At 46.1% G+C, this 26,326-nt stretch overlaps 1 protein-coding gene across 1 annotated transcript in view; it reads left to right on the top strand.

Moving 5' to 3' along the window:
* The window catches only part of LOC140199855 (sterol 26-hydroxylase, mitochondrial-like), a 261,377-nt gene that overhangs the window by 211,156 nt on the left and 23,895 nt on the right, over positions 1-26,326 (top strand). Inside the window, exon 4 of the mRNA XM_072262360.1 lies at positions 12,135-12,332. Within this exon, the coding sequence (XP_072118461.1) occupies positions 12,135-12,332 (198 nt within the window). The remainder of the gene's footprint in view (positions 1-12,134; positions 12,333-26,326) is intronic.

Below are 26,326 nucleotides of genomic sequence, written 5' to 3' on the forward strand. Positions count from 1 at the left end.
GGGAGTTTGTCTGTTCTCCCCGTGACTGTGTGGTGAGTTTGTGTTCTCTCCCTGTAACCATGTGCCGAGTTAGTGTGCTCTCCCCGTGACCATGTGGGGAGTTTGTGTGTTCTCCCCGTGACCATGTGGGGAGTTTGTGTGTTCTCCCCGTGACCATGTGGGGAGTTTGTGTGTTCTCCCCATAACCGTGTGGGGAGTTTTGTGTACTCTCCTCGACCATGTGGGTAATTTGTGTGTTGTCTCCGTGACCGTATGCCGAGTTTGTGTGTTCTCCCCGTGACTGTGTGGGGAGTTTGTGTGTTCTCCCCGCGACCATGTGGGGAGTTTCTGTGTTCTCTCCGTGACTGTGTGGTGAGTTTGTGTGCTCTCCCTGCAACGATGTGTCGAGTTTGTGTGCTCTCCCCGTGACTGTGTGGGGAGTTTTGTGTTCTCCCTGGGACCATGTGAGGAATTTGTGTGTTCTCCACGTGACCGTGTGGGAAGTTTGTGTGTTCTCTCCGTGACCGTGTGCTGAGTTTGTGTGTTCTCCCCGTGACTGTGTGAGGAGTTTGTGTGCTCTCCCCATAACCGTTTGGGCAGTTTTGTTTTCTCCCTGCGACCATGTGGGGAATTTGTGTGTTCTCTCCGTGACCGTGTGCTGAGTTTGTGTGTTCACCTTGTGACTGTGTGGGGTGTTTGTGTGTTCCCCCCGGGACCATGTGAGGAGATTGTGTTTTCTCCCCGTGACTGTGTGGGGAGTTTGTGTGTTCTCCCCATGACTGTGTGGTGAGTTTGTGTGCTCTCCCTGTAACCGTGTTGGGAGTTTGTGTGCTATCCCTGTGAATGTGTGAGGAGTTTATGTGTTCTCCCCGTGACTGTGTGGGGAGTTTGTCTGTTCTCCCCGTGACTGTGTGGGGAGTTTGTGTGTTCCCCCCCATGACTGTGTGGTGAGTTTGTGTGTTCTCCCTGTAACCGTCTGGGGAGTTTGTGTGTTCTCCCCGTGAATGTGTGGGGAGTTTGTGTGCTCTCCCAGTGACCGTGTGGAGAGTTTGAATGTTGACGACGTGACCGTGTGGGGAGTTTGTGTCTTCTCCCCGGCACCGTGTGGGGAGTTTGTGTTTTCTCCCCTTGACTGCGTGGGGAGTTTGTGTGTTCTCCCCGTGACTGTGTGTGGAGTTTTGTGTTCTCCCCGCGACCATGTGGGGAATTTGTGTGTTCTCTGTGTGACCATGTGGGGAGTTTGTGTGTTCTCCCTGTGACTTTGTGGGGAGTTTTGTGTTGTCTCCGCGACCATGTGGGGAATTTGTGTGTTCTCCCCGTGACCATGTGGTGAGTTTGCGTGTTCTCCCCATGACTGTGTGGGGAGTTTTGTGTTCTCCCCTAGACCATGTGGGGAATTTGTATGCTCTTCCCGTGACCATGTGGGGAGTTTGTGTGTTATCCCCGTGATCATGTGGGGAGTTTGTGTGTTCTCCCCATGACTTTGTGGGGAGTTTGTGTGTTCCCCCCGTGACTGTGTGGGGAGTTTGTGTGTTCTCCCCGTGACTGTGTGGTGAGTTTGTGTGCTCTCCCTGTAACCGTGTTGGGAGTTTGTGTGCTATCCCCGTGACTGTGTTGGGAGTTTGTGTGTTCTCCCCATGACTGTGTGGTGAGTTTGTGTGCTCTCCCTGTAACCGTGTGGGGAGTTTGTGTGCTATCCCCGTGAATGTGTGGGGAGTTTGTGTGTTCTCCCCGTGACTGTGTGGGGAGTTTGTTTGTTCTCTCCGTGACTGCGTGGGGAGTTTGTGTGTTCTTCCCGTGACTGTGTGGTGAGTTTGTGTGCTCTCCCTGTAACCGTGTGGGGAGTTTGTGTGCTATCCCTGTGACTGTGTGGGGAGTTTGTGTGTTCTCCCCGTGACCGTGTGGGCAGTTTGTGTGTTCTCCCCATGACCTGGTGGGGATTTTGTGTGTTCACCCTGTGACTGTGTGGGGAGTTTGTGTGTTCTCCCCGTCACTGTTTGGAGAGTTTGTGTGCTCTCCCAGTGACCGTGTGGGGAGTTTGAATGTTGACGACGTGACCGTGTGGGGAGTTTGTGTCTTCTCCCCGGCACCGTCTGGGGAGTTTGTGTTTTCTCCCCTTGACTGTGTGGGGAGTTTGTGTGTTCTCCCCGTGACTGTGTGTGGAGTTTTGTGTTCTCCCCGCGACCATGTGGGGAATTTGTGTGTTCTCTGTGTGACCATGTGGGGAGTTTGTGTGTTCTCCCTGTGACTTTGTGGGGAGTTTTGTGTTGTCCCCGCGACCATGTGGGGAATTTGTGTGTTCTCCCCGTGACCATGTGGGGAGTTTGCGTGTTCTCCCCGTGACTGTGTGGGGAGTTTTGTGTTCTCCCCTCGACCATGTGGGGAATTTGTATGCTCTTCCCGTGACCATGTGGGGAGTTTGTGTGTTATCCCCGTGACCATGTGGGGAATTTGTGTGTTCTCCCCGTGACCTGGTGGGGAGTTTGTGTTCTCCCTGTAACCGTGTGGGGAGTTTTAATAACGTATGCCATTCACGTAATTTGTACATTGAACGCATGAATGATGTAAGCAAAGAATGCTTAATCTATGTTGAGTATATATATATATACATGAACAAAATACTTGTTAGTAGGGAAGTGGTGTTGGGTAAATTCAAGGGATTAAAGGCAGATAAATCCCCAGGGCCAGATGGTCTGCATCCCAGAGTGCTTAAGGAAGTAGCACAAGAAATAGTGGATGCATTAGTGATAATTTTTCAAAACTCGTTAGATTCTGGACTAGTTCCTGATGATTGGAGGGTGGATAATGTAACCCCACTTTTTAAAAAAGGAGGGAGAGAGAAGCCGGGGAATTATAGACCGATTAGCCTAACGTCGGTGGTGGGGAAACTGCTGGAGTCAGTTATCAAAGATGTGATAACAGCACATTTGGAAAGCAGCGAAATGATCGGACAAAGTCAGCATGGATTTGTGAAAGGAAAATCATGTCTGACGAATCTCATAGAATTTTCTGAGGATGTAACTAGTAGAGTGGATAGGGGAGAACCAGTGGATGTGGTATATTTGGATTTTCAAAAGGCTTTTGACAAGGTCCCACACAGGAGATTAGTGTGCAAACTTAAAGCACACGGTATTGGGGGGAAGGTATTGATGTGGATAGAGAATTGGTTGGCAGACAGTAAGCAAAGAGTGAGAATAAACGGGACCTTTTCAGAATGGCAGGCAGTGACTAGTGGGGTACCGCAAGGCTCAGTGCTGGGACCCCAGTTATTTACAATATATATTAATGACTTGGATGAGGGAATTAAATGCAGCATCTCCAAGTTTGCGGATGACACGAAGCTGGGCGGCAGTGTTAGCTGTGAGGAGGATGCTAAGAGGATGCAGAGTGACTTGGATAGGTTGAGTGAGTGGGCAAATTCATGGCAGATGCAATTTAATGTGGATAAATGTGAAGTTATCCACTTTGGTGGCAAAAGCAGGAAAACAGATTATTATCTGATTGGTGGCCGATTAGGAAAAGGGGAGGTGCAACGAGACCTGGGTGTCATTATACACCAGTCATTGAAAGTGGGCATGCAGGTACAGCAGGTGGTGAAAAAGGCGAATGGTATGTTGGCATTTATAGCAAGAGGGTTCGAGTACAGGGGCAGGGAGGTACTACTGCAGTTGTACAAGGCCTTGGTGAGACCACACCTGGAGTATTGTGTGCAGTTTTGGTCCCCTAATCTGAGGAAAGACATCCTTGCCATAGAGGGAGTACAAAGAAGGTTCACCAGATTGATTCCTGGGATGGCAGGACTTTCATATGAAGAAAGACTGGATGAACTAGGCTTATACTCGTTGGAATTTAGAAGATTGAGGGGGGATCTGATTGAAATGTATAAAATCCTAAAGGGATTGGACAGGCTAGATGCAGGAAGATTGTTCCCGATGTTGGGGAAGTCCAGAATGAGAGGCCACAGTTTGAGGATAGAGGGGAAGCCTTTTAGGACTGAGATTAGGAAAAACTTCTTCACACAGAGAGTGGTAAATCTGTGGAATTCTCTGCCGCAGGAAACAGTTGAGGCCAGTTCATTGGCTGTAATTAAGAGGGAGTTAGATATGGCCCTTGTGGCTACGGGGATCAGAGGGTATGGAGGGAAGGCTGGGGCGGGGTTCTGAGTTGGATGATCAGCCATGATCATAATAAATGGCGGTGCAGGCTCGAAGGGTCGAATGGCCTACTCCTGCACCTATTTTCTATGTTTCTATGTTTCTATATGTTTATCAGTATAATAAATATAATAAATGTGTTGGCACGTGGACCAGTGGTTAATGCGTCGGTCCAGTGATCTGAAGGACACTAGTTCGAGCCTCAGCTGAGGCAGCCTGTTGTGACCTTGAGCAGGGCACTTAACCACACATTGCTCTGTGATGACACCGGTGCCAGGCTGTATGGGTCCTAGTGCCCTTCCCTTGGACAACATCAGTGGCGTGGAGAGGGGAGACTTGCAGCATGGGCAACTGCCGGTCTTCCATACAACCGTGCCCAGGCCTGCGCCCTGGAATCCTTTCAAGGCACAAATCCATGGTCTCACGAGACTAACGGATGCTTATATATATATTAGTATAACATATATTATAACTACTATAAAGTCATCCACTGCATACTAAATATTAAATTGTCCTAAAGATTTAATCGCTTTGGAGGATTTCTTACTTTCAAGGGATAATGTCTTCCTGACTGGACGGTGGGGGTGCTCTTTCTGCTCAGCTGAGGCTTGTGGCAGTGAAACAATCCCAGTTTCTGGGCCCTCCTCCGTGGTGGTTGTAGGAGTTGACTCTGGGACTGCAGGAAGTGGTTCTGACAGCTCTGGACACATTTCTTCTCTAACAATTGACTCTGCTCTCCTCAACTGATCAATGTGTTGTCTCCGGATGATATCAGATGCAATTTCCACTGTTGCAGTTCTGTCCTTAATCTTTCCGAGTTCCCACTTTTGATCACCTCTGTAGTCCCTTGCCAGGACTGCTTGTCCAGGAGTGAAACACCGAACTTCCTTGTTTGAGGGACCGCTTGTGCTGCATACTCCTTGAAAATGAGTCTAGGTTGTGGAATCAGTTCAGCGAATTCATCCACACTGGTTCAGGAGCCTGATGGTTGTGTAATAACTTCCTGAACCTGGTGGTGTGGGACCCAAGGCTCCTGTACCTTCTTCCCGATGGCAACAGCAAGAATAGACTGTAACCTAGATCAGGGGTTCCCAACACATATAGGCTAGATCCTGAAAAGAGTTTTCCTCACGGACACTACTAGGCCGATGAGGAACTTCGCACAACCACGCTATCTAGCGCCAATACCTTAGACGTGAAAATCTTTCCTCACCAAACCTGGGAAAAGCACTCAAACGTTGTTCTCTTTAGAATATGGTAACTTTTCTTTCTACTCCACCCGTACAAAATGATGTCACCATTTTCTCTTAGAGGAACAGGCTGCTATTTTAACATCACCAAGTGCACTTTAACAATAGATAATGATACTCACTGGTCACCTGGTTACATGTATAATGTCTACCATCCATTACTGTATAATATCACAGTAATTCTTGCACTAGCATCTTATCAGTGTGAATTTGTAAATCTTGTAATCTTTGACTTGTTAATATTGTACATCTTATTTTAAGGTATTTTTTATTCTTCCTTACTTCTACTATTTATACCTGTGCATTTGTAATGCTCCTCGAAACATATTCAGTTCATCAGCCATTTCCTCGTCCCCCATTACTACCTCTACAGCACCATTCTTCAGCAGTCTGATATCTAATCTCATCTCTCTTTTACACTTTATTTACCTGAAAAAACTTTATCTGAAAAATTTATCTGAGAAAACTTTATCTGAAAAATTCAGATTGGAGGATTGTGACTAGTGGTGTCCCACAAGGATCTGTTCTGGGATCTCTACTTTTTGTGATTTTTATTAACAACCTGGATAGTGTAGAGGATTGTCAAAGATTGCAGAGAGACATTGATAGGATGCAGAAGTGGGCTGAGAAGTGGCAGGTGGAGTTCAACCCGGAGAAGTGTGAGGTGGTACACTTTGGAAGGACAAACTCCAAGGCAGAGTACAAAGTAAATGGCAGGATACTTGGTGTGTGGAGGAGCAGAGGGATCTGGGAGTACGTGTCCACAGATCCCTGAAAGTTGCCTCACAGGTGGATAGGGTAGTTAAGAAAGCTTATGGGGTGTTAGCTTTCATAAGTCGAGGGATAAAGTTTGAGAGTCGTGATGTAATGATGCAGCTCTATAAAACTCTGGTTAGGCCACACTTGGAGCACTGTGTCCAGTTCTGGTCACCTCACTATAGGAAGGATGTGGAAGCATTGGAAAGGGTACAGAGGAGATTTAGCAGGATGCTGCCTGGTTTAGAGCGTATGGATTATGATCAGAGATTAAGGGAGCTAGGGCTTTACTCTTTGGAGAGAAGGAAGATGAGAGGAGACATGATACAGGTGCACAAGATAATAAGAGGAATAGATAGAGTGGACAGCCAGTGCCTCTTCCCCAGGGCACCACTGCTCAATACAAGAGGACATGGCTTTAAGGTAAGGGGTGGGAAGTTCAAGGGGGATATTAGAGGGAGGTTTTTTACTCAGAGAGTGGTTGGTGCGTGGAATGCACTGCCTGAGTCAGTAGTGGAGGCAGATACACTCGTGAAGTTTACTATATATATTAGACAGGTATATGGAGGAATTTGAGTTGGGGGCTTATATGGGAGGCAGGGTTTGAGGGTCGGCACAACATTGTGGGCCAAAGGGCCTGTACTGTGCTGTACTATTCTATGTTCTATGTATTCTCTTTGATATTATTGACCAGCTTCACTTCATATTTCATCTTTCCTTCCTTATAGTTTTTCCATTGCTTTCTGTTGGTTTTTAAAAGCTTCCCAAAAATGCCCTCTCTTTTGCTTTTATGTTGTCTTTGACTTTCCTTGTCGGCCACGGTTGCCTCATCCTCCCTTTACAATACTTCTTTGCCTTTGGATATCCTGCGCCTTCCGAATTGCTTCTAGAAACTACACCCATTACTGTTCTGTCATCACGTCTGCTAGAGCCGCCTTCCAACCAACTATGGCCAGCTCATCTCTCATGCAATATAATTCCCTTCACTTCACTGTAATACTGATACGTCTGACTTTAGCTTCTTCTGCTCAAACTGCAGGGTGAATTCTATTATGTTATGATCACTGTCTCCCAAGAGTTCCTTTACCTTGACTTTCCTAATCAAATCTTCATACAAATTAGCCAGAGAAAGTGGCTCACCTGAAGACTGGGAGAAATTCAGAGTTCAGCAGAGGAGGACAAAGGGCTTAATTAGGAAGGGGAAAAAAGATTATGAGAGAAAACTGGCAGGCAACATAAAAACGGACTGTAAAAGCTTTTATAGATATGTAAAAAGGAAAAGACTGGTAAAGACAAATGTAGGTCCCCTGCAGACAGAAACAGGTGAATTGATTATGGGGAGCAAGGACATGGCAGAACAATTGAATAATTACTTTGGTTCTGTCTTCACTAAGGAGGACATAAATAATCTTCCAGGAATAGTAGGGGACAGAGGGTCCAGTGAGATGGAGGAACTGAGCGAACTACATGTTAGTGGGGAAGTGGTGTTAGGTAAATTGAAGGGATTGAAGGCAGATAAATCCCCAGGGCCAGATGGTCTGCATCCTAGAGTGCTTAAGGAAGTAGCCCAAGAAATAGTGGATGCATTAGTGATAATTTTTCAAAACTCGTTAGATTCTGGACTAGTTCCTGAGGATTGGAGGGTGGCTAATGTAACTCCAATTTTTAAAAAAGGAGGGAGAGAGAAACCGGGGAATTATAGACCGGTTAGCCTAACGTTGCTGGTGGGGAAACTGCTGGAGTCAGTTATCAAGGATGTGATAACAGCACATTTGGAAAGTGGTGAAATGATCGGACAAAGTCAGCATGGATTTGTGAAAGGAAAATCATGTCTGACGAATCTCATAGAATTTTTTGAGGATGTAACTAGTAGAGTGGATAGGGGAGAACCAGTGGATGTGGTATATTTGGATTTTCAAAAGGCTTTTGACAAGGTCCCACACAGGAGATTAGGGTGCAAACTTAAAGCACACGGTATTGGGGGTAAGGTATTGGTGTGGGTGGAGAATTGGTTAGCAGACAGGAAGCAAAGAGTGGGAATAAACGGGACCTTTTCAGAATGGCAGGCGGTGACTAGTGGGGTACCGCAAGGCTCAGTGCTGGGACCCCAGTTATTTACAATATATATTAATGACTTGGATGAGGGAATTAAATGCAGCATCTCCAAGTTTGCGGATGACACGAAGCTGGGTGGCAGTGTTAGCTGTGAGGAGGATGCTAAGAGGATGCAGGGTGACTTGGATAGGTTGGGTGAGTGGGCAAATTCATGGCAGATGCAATTTAATGTGGATAAATGTGAAGTTGTCCACTTTGGTGGCAAAAATGGGAAAACAGATTATTATCTGAATGGTGGCCGATTAGGAAAAGGGGAGGTGCAACGAGACCTGGGTGTCATTATACACCAGTCATTGAAAGTGGGCATGCAGGTACAGCAGGCGGTGAAAAAGCCGAATGGTATGCTGGCATTTATAGCGAGAGGATTCGAGTACAGGAGCAGTGAGGTACTACTGCAGTTGTACAAGGCCTTGGTGAGACCACACCTGGAGTATTGTGTGCAGTTTTGGTCCCCTAATCTGAGGAAAGACATCCTTGCCATAGAGGGAGTACAAAGAAGGTTCACCAGATTGATTCCTGGGATGGCAGGACTTTCATATGAAGAAAGACTGGATGAACTGGGCTTGTACTCGTTGGAATTTAGAAGATTGAGGGGGGATCTGATTGAAACGTATAAGATCCTAAAGGGATTGGACAGGCTAGATGCAGGAAGATTGTTCCCGATGTTGGGGAAGTCCAGAACGAGGGGCCACAGTTTGAGGATAGAGGGGAAGCCTTTTAGGACCGAGATTAGGAAAAACTTCTTCACACAGAGAGTGGTGAATCTGTGGAATTCTCTGCCACAGGAAACAGTTGAGGCCAGTTCATTGGCTATATTTAAGAGGGAGTTAGATATGGCCCTTGTGGCTACGGGGGTCAGGGGGTATGGAGGGAAGGCTGGTGCAGAGTTCTGAGTTGGATGATCAGCCATGATCATAATAAATGGCGGTGCAGGCTCGAAGGGCCGAATGGCCTACTCCTGCACCTATTTTCTATGTTTCTACGTTTCTATGTTACACAACACCCAATCTAGAAAAGCCTTTCCCTCATGGGCTCTACCACAAGCTGCTCTAAAAAGCCACCTCGTAGGCATTCTACAAATCCTCTCTCTTGGGATCCAGCACCAACCTGATTTTCCCAATCTACTTGCATATTGAAATCCCCCATGACTATCATAACACTGTCCTTTTTACGTGTCTTTTCTATCTCACATTGTAATTTATAGCCTACATCTGGTTACTGTTTGGAGGCCTGTCTATAATTCCTATCAGGGTCTTTTTACCCTTGCAGATTTTAACTCTACCCACAAAGAGTCTACATCTTCCAATCTTGTGTCATGTCTTTCTCAGGATTTGATGTCATATCTTACCAATAGAGCCATGCCATCCACTCTGCCTGTCCTTTCGATACAATGTGTAACTTTGAACGTTACACTCCCAACTACAATATTCTTTTTGCCATGACTCAGTGATGTCCACGACAACATGCTTGCCAGTCTCTAACAAGATCAGCTTCCTTATTCTATATCCTGCATGCATTCAGATAACACCTTTTGTCACCCTTTTCCATTTTGTCCTGTTACGTACCCCGTAACTGGGTTGCCAAACCAGCAGAAATGGATCACTCAGTTGGAGTCTGGATTACTAGAACTAAGAAAGTTTTATTAAAGAAATAAGCAACACAGTACTCTAATAGTAAGGATATAAATGTAACAGTTCAGCAATGAATAAACACACATGTGCACAGAATTAAGATAACAGGATCAATCAAGCTCTATCGTTGTCTAGGGGTAAATGACCAGTTTCAAAGTGACGCAAAGTTCAGTTCAATTTAGTTCAGTTCAGTTCATGGTAATTGCTGCCGTGGCGATGGACAGTGGGGGGAAGGAGAGAGAGAGCAAAAATGAATGAATATTCAAGGCTTCCAGACAGACCTTCGCAGTCAGTTTCCGGGCGAGTCCTTTGTGATGTCATCTGAAGTCACCGACCGTGACCCCCTCCGTTTCCAGATACGATCGTTTCCCTGCGGTGAACCTGGCACCCAGGCAAGGGCGGACACACACCAGGTTTCCGCCGATTGTGCCTTTCCACCCTGTGCGTTTACGGCCCGGTACTTCCCACCGACTTGTGAGAGACGCACCGCTTCCAGGGTCTCGTTACCTCGGGTGTCGTGTGTGTCCTGCCTTAGCGAACCTGTCCCTTTTTATCCCCCTGCTGGGGTATCACCTGTCCATCAGTTCAAACAGTTCAGGGTTCAAAGGGGGAGCTGCTCCAGACAGCCCTCTCTCCCGTCCCTTCATTACACACCTCCAAAGGCTGCTCCATTGTTTTCCTTATCTCTCTCTCTCCTGAAGACAGGTGGCAGACCAACTGCTGATTCCACAGGACAGCTAACATCTTAATCTATGTGTATTCCTGTCACAGTCCCCATGTTGAAACTCATCCCACTGCCTGCAATCTTGCCTTGCCATCTGCCTGTTCTTTCTGACCACACACCACACGTGCTTGTACACCAACTGCCCTGGATGCCACCCTCCTGCTAAATTAGTTTAAATCCTCTGGAGCTGCTCTAGCAAACCAGACTGCAAGGATATTGGTCCCCCTTCAGTTTAGCTGCAGCCATTCACTTTTGTACAGGTCAGTCCTTCCCCAGAAGACATCCCAATGGTTCAAAAGTTTGAGTTTCTCCCCACTGCACCAGTCCCTCAGCCACACATTCATCTGAATAATCAACCTATTCTTACCCTCACTGGCATGTCGACCTCCAAGGATACTACTTCGGAGGTCCTGCTTTTCAGCTTTCGAACTAGATCCCAAAATTCTCTCTTCAGGAGCTCCTCCATTTTCCTACCTCGTCATTGGTTCCAGTATGTATCAAGACTTTTGGCTTTCCACCTTTCCCCTTCAGAATGCCGTGGACCCAATCCGAGACATCCTTGACCCTGGTACCCGGGAGGCAACATACCACCTGAGTCTCTCTATTGCGTCAACAGAGTCTTGAGTCTACTCCTCTGACAATGGAATCCCCCATTCTCCCTCCTTCCCTTCTGATCCACAACACCACAGACCCGGTTGCTGCAGAAACCTCTTGGTAGGTCATCCCCCTCAACAGCATCCAAATAATAAGTATTGAGGGGATTGGCCACAGGGGTACTCTTCACTGGCTGCCTATTTCCTTTCCCTCTCCTGGCAGACATCCACTTATCTGCCACCTGCAACTTAGGGCTGACTACCTTTCTGTAGCTCCGATCTATCATCTCCTCGTTTGCCCGTATGAGCTGAAGGTCATTGACCTGCAGCTTCAGTTCCTTAGCACATTCTCTGAGGAGCTGTAACTCAGTGTACTTGGTGTGGATGTAGATATCTGGGAGGCTGGGGGTCTCCCAAAGTTCCCATATCTCACACAAAGAACACAACACAGCCCCTGGAGGAATTCTCACTGCACTAACTGTGCCCTAAAGGATGAAAAATGAAGAAGAAACTTACCTCATCCAAGCCTGTACTTTCCTGAACCTTTTAAGTCAAAGCCTCCCCACTGCAACACTGGTCCACTCCAACAATGACCGCTCCACTTGTCCCTACTTTATTTTTATTTGGGTTGTCCATTAAATACTTGCAAATGTTGTGAGCATTTGTGTCCCTCACACTCTCGGGCAGCATGCTCTAAAATTGATCCAAAGTTCCTCAAATCCCTTACAATCTTTTAACCCTTAGCCCATGTCTTCTTATTTTAGACAGCTCTGCTAAATGGAAAAGTCTCAGAGTTCAAAGTAAATTTATTATTAAGGTACATTTTATATATATATATAAAATCACCATGTACCCTGAGATTCATTTCACAATAGCATCAATGAAAATGCACATAAATGCTGACAATACTTGTTCTACCTTGTTTTTCCTAGGAATCTGCGCCATACTGTTTGAAACAAGGATGGGCTGTTTGGAGGAAACTGTTCCCGAGGAGACACAGAAGTTTATTGCGTCTGTCCTTGAGATGTTCTACTACTCAGCTTTACTCCCTCTCATTCCCAAAGCAATGTGGAAGTACATTCAGACCTGGAAAAAGTTTATAGCTGCGTGGGACTATATCTTTTATATCAGTAAGATGAAATTAGTTGTGTTGTTATTAATTTGAGCAGGTTGGAAACAGGACAAGTTGATGGGAAACTGGCACCATTGATCCTGTTCTTCTTTGGCAGCCCCGTGGGAGTCAGGATGACTTACTTTTACCAGAGCTGAAAGTGAGAGATGCTTTGAGTCACAGAACACAGAAACAGGCCCTTTGACCCATCTAGTCTGTGCTGAGCCATTAATCTGTCTAGTCCCATTGATCTCCACTTGGATCATAACCAACGTTCCCTCTAATTTTTAGTAGTCAGTATGCGCAAAAGTCTTATGTTGTGCAATTTTTTTTCCTGTGACAAAAGTATGTGGGCACTGAATGCACACATGGGACAGTTTATGTAGGTTTACAAGACACTGAACATAAAACTGCACAGAATAACAACAAAATAACATACATATTTAAGTCATGCACTCATAAAAGTTGCTGGTGAACGCAGCAGGCCAGGCAGCATCTATTGGAAGAGGTACAGTCGACGTTTCGGGCCGAGACCCTTCATCTAATTGAAAGAAGAGCTAGTAAGAGATTTGAAAGTGAGAGGGGAGGGGGAGATCCAAAATGATAGGAGAAGACAGGAGGGGGAGGGATGGAGCTAAGAGCTGGAAAGCTGATTGGCAAAAGGGATACGAGGCTGGAGAAGGGAGAGGATCATGGGACGGGAGGCCTAGAGAAAAAGAAAGTTGGGGGGAGCCCAGAGGATGGGCAAGGAGTTATAGTGAGAGGGACAGAGGGAGAAAAAAAGAGAGAAAAAAAAGGGGAAAGAAAAAAAAATCATAAAAATAAACAAACAAACAAATAAATAAATAAGGGATGTGGTACGCAGGGGAGGAGGGGCATTAACGGAAGTTAGAGAAGTCAATGTTCATGCCAACAGGTTGGAGACATTTAATTTTTATCATATTTAAATCACTCTTATTTTTTCTCTCTCCTGTCTTTGGCATTTACCCATTCTTTGCAAACTCTATCTCGACGAATAGAACTTCCGTCCCATTGATAGCTTTTGATTCTCATTAACGTATCAAAATGACGTTCACCTACACGGTTTCTCAGCTTGTTTTTGAGTTGATTCATTAGCCTAAAGCCTCGCTCACAGTCCGCATTAGACGCAAGAAAGGTTCCCCCAATGTCCACCAACTGTGCAAGGTTGCAAAACTGTTCATTTTGAAGTACAAATGCTATCATTTGAGCAAAGTTTGAAATCGGTTTGGATTTAATTTTTTCTTGCACGGAAAATTTGAAATCATTAAAGTGTCTAACTATTACAATATTTTCTGCTAGAAAATCATGATATTTTAGACATAAGGCATTAACTTGTTCATCGCCAAATGTGAAGTCACAATCTGCAATTACGGAGAAATCAAAAACTGACCATTCTTGTACCTCATCTTTGATCTTCTCTGGGTTTGATCGTTTTTGCTGTCGCTCATCTGCACTCAACCCTAACATGTGTAGCATTCCTGTAACGTGTAATGATGGGTTCTGTTGCCTGAACTTTTGTACACCGTCCAAATGTGATTTATTTGCCAAATGACGCTTCAAAACGTCAAGTTTCCAAATATCATCCCACTTCTTCCACTAGCAAATTCTCCAGCAACTTTTGCATCACGACAATACAAACAGATAACTCCAGTTTCCGAATCATACATAAATATTTCTCGTAGCTGAACGTTCATGACCTCATGAGCTTTCAGTGTAGCAGTTTCTACTATTTTGTTAAGCCTGTCATGGTCTGGTCCGAAGTTCGCCTTCCGGTTCACGGTCTGGTCTGTGGACTCTGGACTCCGGGTCTTCTGGCTGTCCCTTGTTTCGGTTGGACTTAACCATAAGCACCTGATGCTCATCTGGGGGCTGGGAATACAAGTGGCCCTGGGATCGAGGGTGGTCATCTTGTCAGTGTCTTCTTGGAGCAATCCGCTGGTTGAAGGCTAGTGCAGTCATCAGGATATGGATTTGGCTGTTCTGCAGCCTGCCGAGGTTACCGGCTGCCACGAGTCTTGGAGCCATCCTGGACCTAGCTCCCTTCCTGTCCCTTGCCTCTGTCGTGTAAGCCAGGCTGATTGCTGTTACCCTGCGGTTGGTTCTGCCCCTTCCTGTCCCTTGCCTCCGTGGGGTAAGTCAGGCTGATTGCCATTACCCTGCGGTTGGTTCTGCCCCTTCCTGTCCCTTGCCTCCGTGGGGTAAGTCAGGCTGATTGCCGTTACCCTGCGGTTGGTTCTGCCCCTTCCTGTCCCTTGCCTCCGTGGGGTAAGTCAGGCTGATTGCCGTTACCCTGCGGTTGGCTCTGCCACTTCCTGTCCCTTGCCTCCGTGGGGTAAGTCAGGCTGATTGCCGTTACCCTGCGGTTGGTTCTGCCCCTTCCTGTCCCTTGCCTCCGTGGGGTAAGTCAGGCTGATTGCCGTTACCCTGCGGTTGGCTCTGCCACTTCCTGTCCCTTGCCTCCGTGGGGTAAGTCAGGCTGATTGCCGTTACCCTGCGGTTGGCTCTGCCCCTTCCTGTCCCTTGCCTCCGTGGGGTAAGTCAGGCTGATTGCCGTTACCCTGCGGTTGGTTCTGCCCCTTCCTGTCCCTTGCCTCCATGGGGTAAGTCAGGCTGATTGCCGTTACCTTGCGGTTGGTTATGTCCCTTCCTGTCCCTTGCCTCTGTGGGGTAAGTCAGGCCGTTCTGCTGTTACCCGACGGATGGACCCGTCCCACCTTGGTGTGGACAGAAAGTTGAATCCCGACTCTATATCTATGTATTGTCCAGTCTCATGTTAGTGTTGTGTTAAAAATGAGTCCCGGCTTTTTGAAGGGTAAGTCCGGGCTCTGTGTTGATGTACAGTTCCCAGTCTGTACCCCAGCCTCCAGCGTCAAGCCTTGAGACCCCGGCTTCGTCCAGTCCTAGCCTAGTTTTGGGGATCTGAGCCCAAGGCAAGACCCAGGTCCTGGGTCCTTGTCCAGTCTCTGGCTCGGAGTCCAAGCCCAGGCTCCTAGTCCGCAGTTCCTTGTCCGGGTTCCCTGTTTCTTGTCCATGTCCTAGCCCAGGTCCTGCATCCTAGTCCTGTTCCTAGTACTTCAGCGTCTGTGTCTTGCATTTGGGTCCATTCCCAACGCCCCCATTGTGACAAAGCCATTCAACTTTAAACAAATTTGCAGTTCTTTTGCGCTTCATGCCCTTCGCTTCTTTGGAATGTGACATAGTGAATCAATATTTTTTCCAATAAAAACTTAGTAAGCTATCTACAGGATTTGAAACAGATCTTTGTAAACTTTACGATATGAACACTGTTATCAAACATGGCTGCCGCTGTGATGCAGCTGTACAAACCGGAACAGGAGAGGTGAGGTGCTGTAAATTAGTGACGTGCATTGTGGTATTTGAAAAACCGACTGATTAGTTAACAGAAGCAGTTAGCTAAAAGATTATTTTCCATAAGTATAATTATTAACTACTACAGTATTTTAGGTAACTAACTTTTTGTGCACACATTAACTTCCTTTCTGCGCTGGTTGAAAAATGTGTGTGCACGTGCACACGCGCACAGTTTAGAGGGAACTATGATCATAACCCTCCATACCTACCCCCCCATCCATGTAATTTTCCAAATTTCTCCTAAATATTAAAATATTGAAGGGGAATGTGAGGGGAAACTTCTTCACTCAGGGAGTGGAACGAGCTGCCAGCACAAGGGGTGCATGCGAGCTGGATTTCAACGTTTAGTGGATAGCAGGGGTATGAAGGACTATGGTCCAGCTGCAGGCCAATGGGACTAGGCAGTTTAAATGGTTCAACAGGGACTAGATGGGCCAAAGGGCCTGTTTCTGTGCAGCATTTTTCGATGACTCTAACTTGCCCTCAATTCTTCCACTCACCTCTGCACTAGGGACAATTTACACTGGCTAATTAACCTACCAACCCACATGTCTTTGGGATATTGGAGGGGAACACTGCACATGGGGGAACCCATGCAGTGAGAGGGAAAATATGGAAACTCCACACACAGCCTGATGTCAGAATACAAACCCGTCTCTTCACCTTCTTTAACATGAAGAGTAAGAGGCAGATTTAAAGTGGTTGTATGTAATAAAATGCTTTGCCTTGTTTTAAATAGAAGAATGTTTAAATGTTTATCATAATTTTAAGGTGATTGGGGGAAAGTATAGAGGGGATGTGAGAGGTAGTTTTCTTTACACAGAGAGTGGTGGATGCATGGAATGCCATGCCAGGTGTGCAGGGGCGGTGCTAAGGTGGTGCTAGCTGCGGCTATAGCCCCAGCAGAAATTGCAATGGCCCCACCGAGAAATTTACTGCAGCTGCTTTGCTTTCTCTGTATAGTTTTAAATACAGCTTGTTTCTCCAGCTGATCTAGTGAAACAGTGCCTCCAATTACCATAGCACCCACGCAGCAATAAAGTTATAAGCTCTGTCAGATCCACTCTACACTTCTGCTTATTCGTTCGTTGTGAATGTTTTGCCGTTGCTGTCCTCAGATCAGTAAAGCTGATCTAAGATCACTTAAGGTGTTGATGTCACTCACTCTCACTCACGCGAGAGATTGATAGTATACATCCAGGCGCAGATCCATGGTCTCGCGAGACTAACGGATGCCACACGCACACATTGTGCTCTTACAAGCTAGCGTCGACCTGGCACATGCATTCTTTTGGCCGGCATGAAAAATGGATCGATTTTTAGCTAGAAAATAACCTCATCCAGAGGAATCAGTGGTGTCTCAGCCTGAGCATGTCTTAATTGAAAGTGACATGCAGAAGTAAGTGGGGATGAGGATGACAGCAGTTCACCGAAAGAGTGTAAGGGCGAAGTAGAGGAACAAGAAATAGAGCCGGATTCAGAAGAGAACGTGGCTGAAGCTGCTCTTAGTACTAGTGGGAATACTGTTAGCGATGTTAGCCAGCAGCCTGAGGAAGGACCCGGTCTGCCAGCATTGAAAAAGTACCCTTCACAACAGTTTGGCAATCAGCAAAGGAGTTTTATTCATGGCTGGTTTGGCCTGTACACCTGGCTGGAATATTGAATCATAAAAGATACTACGTTCTGCTTCGCATGCAGCATTTCCTGTGTGGAGGACATGGTTTCCATTCTGAATCTACCTTCACTGTCACCGGTTACCACAACTGGCGGAAAGCTACAACAGCTTTCAAAACCCACCATGTAAGTGCAGCTTATAAGTTTGCGATGGAGGCACGGGCCGAATTCAGATTGAGAAAACAAGACGGTTCAAGATTGGGAAATATGCTTGACAAAGGACATGCAAAGATTGTCCAAGAAAATCGTGAGTATGTGAGAGCAGTAGTTGAGTTTCTACGCTATACTGCATGTCAAGGCATTGCCCAGCGAGGACACCAGGAGGATGATGGATCTGGCAATAGGGGAAACTTCATTGAGTTGCTCAGTGTAATTGGACAGTTTGATTAGACTGTAGCTAAAAAAACAGAGGACAATCCTGGAAATGCGAAAAACACCCATCACGATATCCAAAATGAAATTATGGGTATGATGGCAGATATGGTCAGACATCAGAAATCAAGGAGGCTGGATATCTTGCCATCGTGGTGGATGAAAGTAAAGATTTGAGTAAAAAGGAGCAAATATCAGTGGTGGTGCGGTATTTGAATAACGAAACAGTGCTTGAAGAATTCTTGCTCTTCACTCCAGCAGAAGGATTGGACACAGAGTCGCTTCTTAAAAGCATTGAACAGACACTCACCCAGTGTGTTATTGATAAGAACACGTGTATGACGTAAGTGTTATGACGGGGCGGCAGTGATGTCCGGGTGCAATAACGGGGTACAAGAGAGGTTCAGGAAATAGGTCCCGCAGGCATTATATATACACTGCCATGCTCACAGACTTAACCTTGTTCTAGTGGATGTTGTGAGCAATGTACCACAAGCTGGTGAGTTTTTTTGAAACTGTGCAGCTGCTTTCCAATCACCTGTCCAGCTCTTGTCTCCATCCCTCCCCCTCCTGTCTTCTCCTATCATTTTGGATCTCCCCCTCCCCCTCCCACTTTCAAATCTCTTACTAGCTCTTCCTTCAGTTAGTCCTGACGAAGGGTCTCGGCCCGAAACGTCGACTGTACCTCTTTCTAGAGATGCTGCCTGGCCTGCTGCGTTCACCAGCAACTTTGATGTGTGTTGCCCTTTTCAAACTCTGTTGCCCACGATCTTGTCATGAAGAAACAGAGAGAACTGGAATCAACTGCACAGACCGTGGAGTTGAAGAAATTGTCAGATACATGCTGGGCATGGCGGTAAACAGCTTTGTGGGCTATAAGGAAATCACTCCCTGCCATTCTAGCTACACTACAGGATATTATGGGTCAACCAAATGCACAGAGGAAAACGGAGGCCAGAGCTGTAAATGGACTGATTGACGAGCAGTTTACTTTACTTCTCACTCTGTTTGAGGATTTATTCCGAGTCACCAAGTTCATGTCAGACCAGCTACAATTCCCCAGTTTGGAAATTTCATCCACTGTGGACTTGGCTCAGTCTGTTATCGATGCACTCTCAGCAAAACGTGGAGAGGAATCATGGAGTGAAATTCAGACAAGAGCTAGGGACCTGTGCGTCAAGGCCAGTATACAGAGCAGACCACATGAAAGGAGCCAGGCCCAGCCACCCCGCCGCCTACACGATTTTGTTGTTAAGGCCCAAACTGAATGCACACTTGTCACATCCTCTGATGACCTTCGCAACCACTGGTTCTATCCAGTTATAGACAGACTTCTGACTGAAATGAAAAGACGGTTCTCAGTTGAGACTAGGAGTGTTCTGACTGGAGTCTCAGCATTGAGTCCCAAACAAAAGTTCTTCCTAGACAAGAATTGTCTTTGCCCAATGGCCCAATACTATGGAGTGACTGAAGTGAACCTGACTGACTGCAGAGCGACATCAGGTTCGGCGTCTGCTGGAAACAAAAGCAAGGACAGACAGTGAATGACACAGTGGAATTTCTAGCTCTAATGAGACCCTACCGCGATGCATTTATAGATTTATGCAAACTAATCTGCATATCACTGACTCTACCTGTGACATCTGCCTCATGCGAACGGAGTTTCTCTCGCCTCAGACGCCTCAAAAACTACCTAAGGAACAGCAGCGGCAATGCTCGGAACAGCAACTTGGCCCTGTTGGCCATAAACAGCCGGAGGACCAAAGCACTTGACATCCAGAAAATTGTTGATGCTTTCGCCACCAATCACAACAACAGACGGACTGTGCTCCTCTGAAAACATCAGTGGTGAGTGCGGTTGATTTTTTAAAAATTTGGGCCAAGACTAATGCTGATTATTATTATTATTTTGTGGTGGATACCCCATAGTCCTTATGTTTCCTGCAAATCCTAAAATATTACATTTACTGCTATAAGCCTACTGGTTTTGATTAGACTTCCAAGCGGTGATTCTGTTGATTTTTGTTTTAAATTCAGTAGCCTAATTAACTGAGGTATTGCATGGTCAGAGTACGATTTGTCCAACCCCTGGTAAAACCTTGTATATGTTGTTTGCCTTATTTGATTTTAATAACGGTGTATCTTTTGGCATTGTCTGTCTATGTAATGCAAATAGCAGTGGACATTGTGGGTTAGTGTTGTGTTTTTCAGTTGAAAAGCACGCATTTGACGCTGATTGTGGGATTGGTGCGTGATTCATGTTGTGCGCTGTGGGTCGGAGGCTCTGCTGGTTTGTTTGTTTATGCTCGGTGTGGCCCGGGTTGTCTCCGATGCTGTTGACACTGTCACAGTTCACTTCCATATTAGATCTATCAATTGCTGTTGCTTGTGAATCAACGGAGGCATTTATAGTCGCACATAATGCTTGAAACTGGCTTTTTAACGCCACGCGTCTGGCCTTGTGAATACATATTACCATACAGTGCATCCCTCAGCACCATCACTGAATAATTCAGCCCCTCCGTAGCACCAGCTAGAACAAATCTCTGGTGCCGCCACTGCAGGTGTGGTGCTAGAGGCAGATACATTAGACATATTTAAGAAACTCTTAGATGGATGATAGAAAAATGGTGGGCTGTGCAGGAGGGGAGGGTTAGATTGATCTTATCGTAGTTAAAAGATTGGCTGAATGTAGTGGATGGAAGGGCCTGCTGTAATCTGAATCTGAACCTGTGAGCATTATGTGCTGATTCCAAAAGTGCTTAAAGAAATAAAACTGCACCCAAAAAAGTACAAGAAGTGGAAGGGGCCCCGTCCTGGAGAATGGTCTGCTAGTGGGTGTGCATTGTAAAATGACTCTTAATTCCCAGGCACTGTCAACCATTTACACACCTGTATTGCTGACGCATCCTCCTCCCTCCCCTGATGAGTTATTTAAAGTTTAAAGGAGATTTATGAGGCCACAGTTGCCTGGGACAGTGCCAGGGAACGTAATGGAAGCAGATATCACTGTGGCATTGAAAAGACACAGAACACAGATCAATACTGTACAGTACAGGCCCTTTAGCCCATGATGTTGTGCTGACCTTTTAGCCTGTTCCAACATCAATCTAACCCTTCCCTCCTACATAGCCCTAATTTTTTTTATCATCCCTGTGATTATCTAGGAGCTTCTTAAACGCCGGTAATGTATCTGCCTCTACCACCACCCAGGGCAAGGCGTTCCACAGACCCACCTACTCTCTGTGTCAAAATCCCACCTTCTGCATTTCGACAGGCACATGAACGTGAGAGCTATGGATCACGTGCAGGCAGATATCCAGTTTAACTCTGCATCGTGGTTAGCTCCGTCACTGAAAGACCTGTGCTGTACATTACACTCAGTGGCCACCTTATTGGGTGCATTCTGTGTCTAACTAACTGCCCACTGGGTGTATGTCCATGGTCATCCACTTCAAGATTCGACACCTTGTTGATTCAGAGATGTTCTTCTGCACACCAGTGTTCTTTGAGTTACTGTTGCCCTCCTGTCAGCTTGAACCAGCCTAGCAGCACTCAGCTGAACTCTCTCGTTTGCCCACAGCACTGCTGCTCACGGGATGCTTTTTGTTTTTCACACAATTCTTTCTAAACTCTAGGCTGTTGTGCATGAAAATCTCAGGAAATCAGAAGTTTCTGAGATATTCAAAACATTCTGTCTGGTGCCAACAATCATTTCAAGATCAAAGTCACTTAGATCACATTTCTTCCCCATTCTGATGTTTGGGCTGAACAACAGCTGAGCTTCCTGACCATGTCTGCATGCTTCTGTGCATTGAGTTGCTGCCACATGATTGACTGATGAGGTATTTCCATTACTGGTATGAACCATAGAACCATAGAAACTACAGCACAGAAACAGGCCCTTTGACCCTTCTTGGCTGTGCTGAACCATTTTCTGCCTAGTCCCACTGACCTGCACACGGACCATATCCCTCCATACACCTCCCATCCATGTATCTGTCCAATTTATTCTTAAATGTTAAAAAAGAACCCGCATTTACCACCTCGTCTGGCAGCTCATTCCATACTCCCACCACTCTCTCTGTGAAGAAGCCTCCCCTGTATGTACAGGTGTGTCTAATAAATAGGCTACAGGAACAGATGTTCTACGCACGTTCAATGTTCCAGGTGACGGCACCCATGATCTCTTGTATCTACAAACAGTAACTTGTCCAAATGTTGTACTTCACTGATTTATACTGCCCTGTATTCTAATGTGCACCATTCGGAAATGGTATTGGTATTAACATAGTAACATACAAAACATACAGCACAATACAGGCCCTTCGGCCCACAAAGCTGTACTGAACATGTCCCTATCTTAGAACTACCTAGGCTTTGCCCATAGCCCTCTATTTTTCTAAGCTCCATGTAGCCAACAAGGTGTCTCTTAAAAGACCCGATTGTTTCCACCTCCACCACTGTCACCAGCAGCCCATTCCACACACTCACCATTCTCTGCGTAAAAAACTTACCCCTGACATCTCCTCTGTACCTACTTCCAAGCACGTTAAAACTACGCCCTCTCATGCTAGCCATTTCAACCCTGGGGAAAATCCTCTGACTATCCACATGATCAATGCCTCTCATTATCTTGTACACCTCTATCAAATCACCTTTCATCCTCCGTCTCTCCAAGGAGAAAAGGCCAGGATCACCCAACCCATTCTCATAAGCCATGTTCCCCAATCCAGGCAACATCCTTGTAAATCTCCTCTGCACCCTTTCTATGGTTTCCATGTCCTTCCTATAGTGAGGCAACCAGAACTGAGCACAGTAATCCAAGTGGGGTCTGACCAAGGTCCTATATAGCTGCAACATTACCTCTCTCCTCTTAAACTCAATTCTATGATTGATGAAGGCCAATGCACCGTACGCCTTCTTAACCACAGAGTCAACCTGCGTTGCAGCTTTGAGTGTCCTATGGACTCGGACCCCAAGATCCCTCTGATCCTCCACACTGCCAAGAGTCTTATCATTAATACTATATTCCGCTGTCATATTTGACCTACCAAAGTGAACCACCTCACACTTATCTGGGTTGAACTCCATCTGCCACTTCTCAGCCCAGTTTTGCATCCTATCGATGTCCAGCTGCAATCTCTGACAGCCCTCCACACTATCCACAACACCCCCAACCTTTGTGTCATCGGAAAATTTACTAACCTATCCCTCCACTTGCTCATCCAGGTCATTTATAAGAATCACGAAGAGAAGGGGTCCCAGAACAGATCCCTGAGGTCACCAGCCTCCATGCAGAATATGACCCGTCTACAATCACTCCTTGCCTTCTGTGGGCAAGCCAGTTCTAGATCCACAAATCAATGTCCCCTTGGATCTCATGCCTCCTTACCTTCTCAAAAAACCTTGCATGGGGTACCTTATCAAATGTCTTGCTAAAATCCTTATACACTACATCTGCAGCTCTACCTTCATCAATGTGTTTAGTCACATCCTCAAAAAATTCAATCAGGCTTGAAAGGCACAACCTACCTTTGACAAAGCCATGCTGACTATTCCTAATCATATTATGCCTCTCCAAATGTTCATAAATCCTGCCTCTCAGGATCTTCCCCATCAACTTACCAACCTGAAGTAAGACTCACTGGCCTATAATTTCCTGGGCTATCTCTACTCCCTTTCTTGAATAAGGGAACAACATCTGCAACCCTCCAATCCTCCAGAAACTCTCCTGTCCTTATTGATGATGCAAAAATCATTGCCAGAGGCTCAGCAATCTCCTTCTTCGCTTCCCACAGTAGCCTGGGGTACATCCCGTCCGGTCCTGGTAACTTATCCAACTTGATGCTTTCCAAAAGTTTCAGCACATCCTCTTGCTTAATATCTACATTCTCAAGCGCTTCAGTCCACTGCAAGTCATCCCTACAATCGCCAAGATCATTTTCCGTAGTGAATACTGAAGCAAAGTATTCATTAAGTACCTCCGCTATTTCCTTCGGTTCCATACACACTTTTCCACTGTCACACTTGATTGGTCCTATTCCCTCACGTCTTCTCCTCTTGCTCTTCACATATTTGTAGAATCCCTTGGGATTTTCCTTAATCCTGTCCGCCAAGGCCTTCTCATGGCCCCGTCTGGCTCTCCTAATTTCATTCTTAAGCTCCTTCCTGCTAGCCTTATAATCTTATAGATTCCTATCATTACCTAGTTTTTTGAACCTTTTGTAAGCTCTTCTTTTCTTCTTGACTAGATTTACAGCAGCTTTTGTGCACCACGGATCTTGCACCCTACCATCCTTTCCATATCTCATTGGAACGTACCTACTCTCTTAGAACCCCATGCAAATAGCCCTGAACATTTGCCGCATTTCTTCAGTACATTTCCCTGAGAACATCTGTTTTCAATTTATGCTTCCAAGTTCCTGCCTGATAGCCTCATAGTTCCCCTTACTCCATTTAAGTTATCGTATCTCCCTCCGATGTTATGGTAAAAGAGATAGAATTTTGATCACTATCTCCAAAATGCTCCCTGACCAGGTTCATTTCCCAATACCAGATCAAGTACAACCTCTCCTTTTGTAGGCTTATCTATATATTGTGTCAAGAAACCTTCCTGAACACACCTAACAAACTTCACCCCATCTAAACCCCTCACTCTAGGGAGATGCCAATCAATATTTGGGAAATGAAAATCTCCCACCACAACAGCCCTGTTATTATTACTCCTTTCCAGAATCTGTTTCCCTATCTGCTCCTCGATGCCCTGTTACTATTGGGTGGTCTATAAGAAACACCCAGTAGAGTTATTGACCCCTTCCTATTCCCAACTTCCACCCACAGAGACTCTGTAGACAATCCATCCATGACTTCCTCCTTTTCTGCAGCCGTGACACTATCTCTGATCAGCAGTGCCACACCCCCACCTCTTTTGCTTCCCTCCCTGTCCTGTCTGAAACATTTAAAGCCTGGCAATTGAAGTAGCCATTCCTGCCCCTGCACCATCCAAGTCTCTGTAATGGCCACAACATCTTAGCTCCAAGTGCTGATCCATGCTCTAAGCTCATCCGCTTTGTTCATAATATTTCTCACATTAAAATAGATACACCTCAAACCATTGTTCTGAGCGCATCCCTTCTCTATCACCTGCCTATCCTCCCTTTCGCACTGTCTCCAAACTTTCTCTATTTGTGAGCCAACCTCCCTTTCCTCCGTCTCTTCAGTTTGACTCCCATCCCCCAGCAATTCTAGTTTAAACACTCCCCAACAACCTTAGCAAACCTTCCTGCCAGGATATTGGTCTCCCTTGGAATCAAGTGCAACCCGTCCTTTTTGTACAGGTCACACCTGCCCCAGAAGAGGTCCCAATGATCCAGAAATCTGAATGCTTGCCCCCTGCTCCAATCCCTCAGCCACGCATTTAACCTTCAGCTCATTCTATTCCTATACTCACTGTCACGTGGCACAGCCAGTAATCTTGAGATTGCTACCTTTGAGGTCCTGCTTCTCAACTTCTTTGCTAACTTCCTGTTGTCTTTTTTCAGGACCTCCTCCCTTTTCCTACCTATGTCGTTGGTACCAATATGTACCACGACCTCTGGCTGTTCTCCTTCCCGCTTCAAGATATCGTGGACGTGATCAGAAACTTCCCGGACCCTGGCACCTGGGAGGCAAACTACCATCCGCGTTTCCCTCCTGCATCCACAGAATCACCTATCTGACCCCCTAACTATAGAGTCCCCTATCACTGCTCCCATCCTCTTCCTTTCCATGCCCTTCTGAGCCACAGGGACAGACTCTGTGCCAGAGACGTGGCCACTGTTGCTTCCCCCAGGTATGCCATTCCCCCAACAGCACTCAAGCAGGAGTACTAATTAAGGCGGACAGCCGCTGAGGAACTCTCTAGTACCTGCTTCTTGTCCTTCCCTCTCCTGACTGTTACCCAGTTCTCTGTCTCCTGTGGTCCCGGATGACTATCTGCCTTTAGCTCCTCTCTGTCACCTCCTCACTCTCCCTGACCAGATGATATTGGTTTATCATTGTCACATATACCAAGATACAGTTACAAAAACTTGTCTTGCATCCTGTTCATTGGGATCAGAACATTACACAGTGCAGAACAAGCTCAAACACAATGCAGGGTAAAGTAACAGCTTGAGGGAAAGTGGTGGAGTCCAAGTAAACAATAAGGTACAAGATCATAATGAGGTAGATTGTGAGGTGAAGATTCCAACTTGCCATTCAAGGGAACTATTTAATAATCTTGTAACAATGAGTAGAAGCCATCCTTGAGCCTGGTGGTGCATGCTTTCAGGCTATTGTATCCTCTACCTGACAGGAGAGAGAAGAGAGAATGTTTGGGGTAGGTGGAGTCTCTGATTATACTAGCTACTTTACTGAGACAGCGAGAAGTGCAGACAGGGTACTTGGAAGGTAGTTTGGTTTCCATGCTGTACTGAGCTGTGTGCACAACTCTCTGCAGTTTCTTGTGCACAGTTGTTGTCAGTCCAAGCTCTTATGCATCCAGATAGGATGCTTTCTATGTTGCATTGACAAAAGTTGGTAAGGGTTGAT

This window comes from Mobula birostris, chromosome 6, assembly GCF_030028105.1.
Source record: "Mobula birostris isolate sMobBir1 chromosome 6, sMobBir1.hap1, whole genome shotgun sequence".
NCBI classification, from domain to species: Eukaryota; Metazoa; Chordata; class Chondrichthyes; order Myliobatiformes; family Myliobatidae; genus Mobula; species Mobula birostris.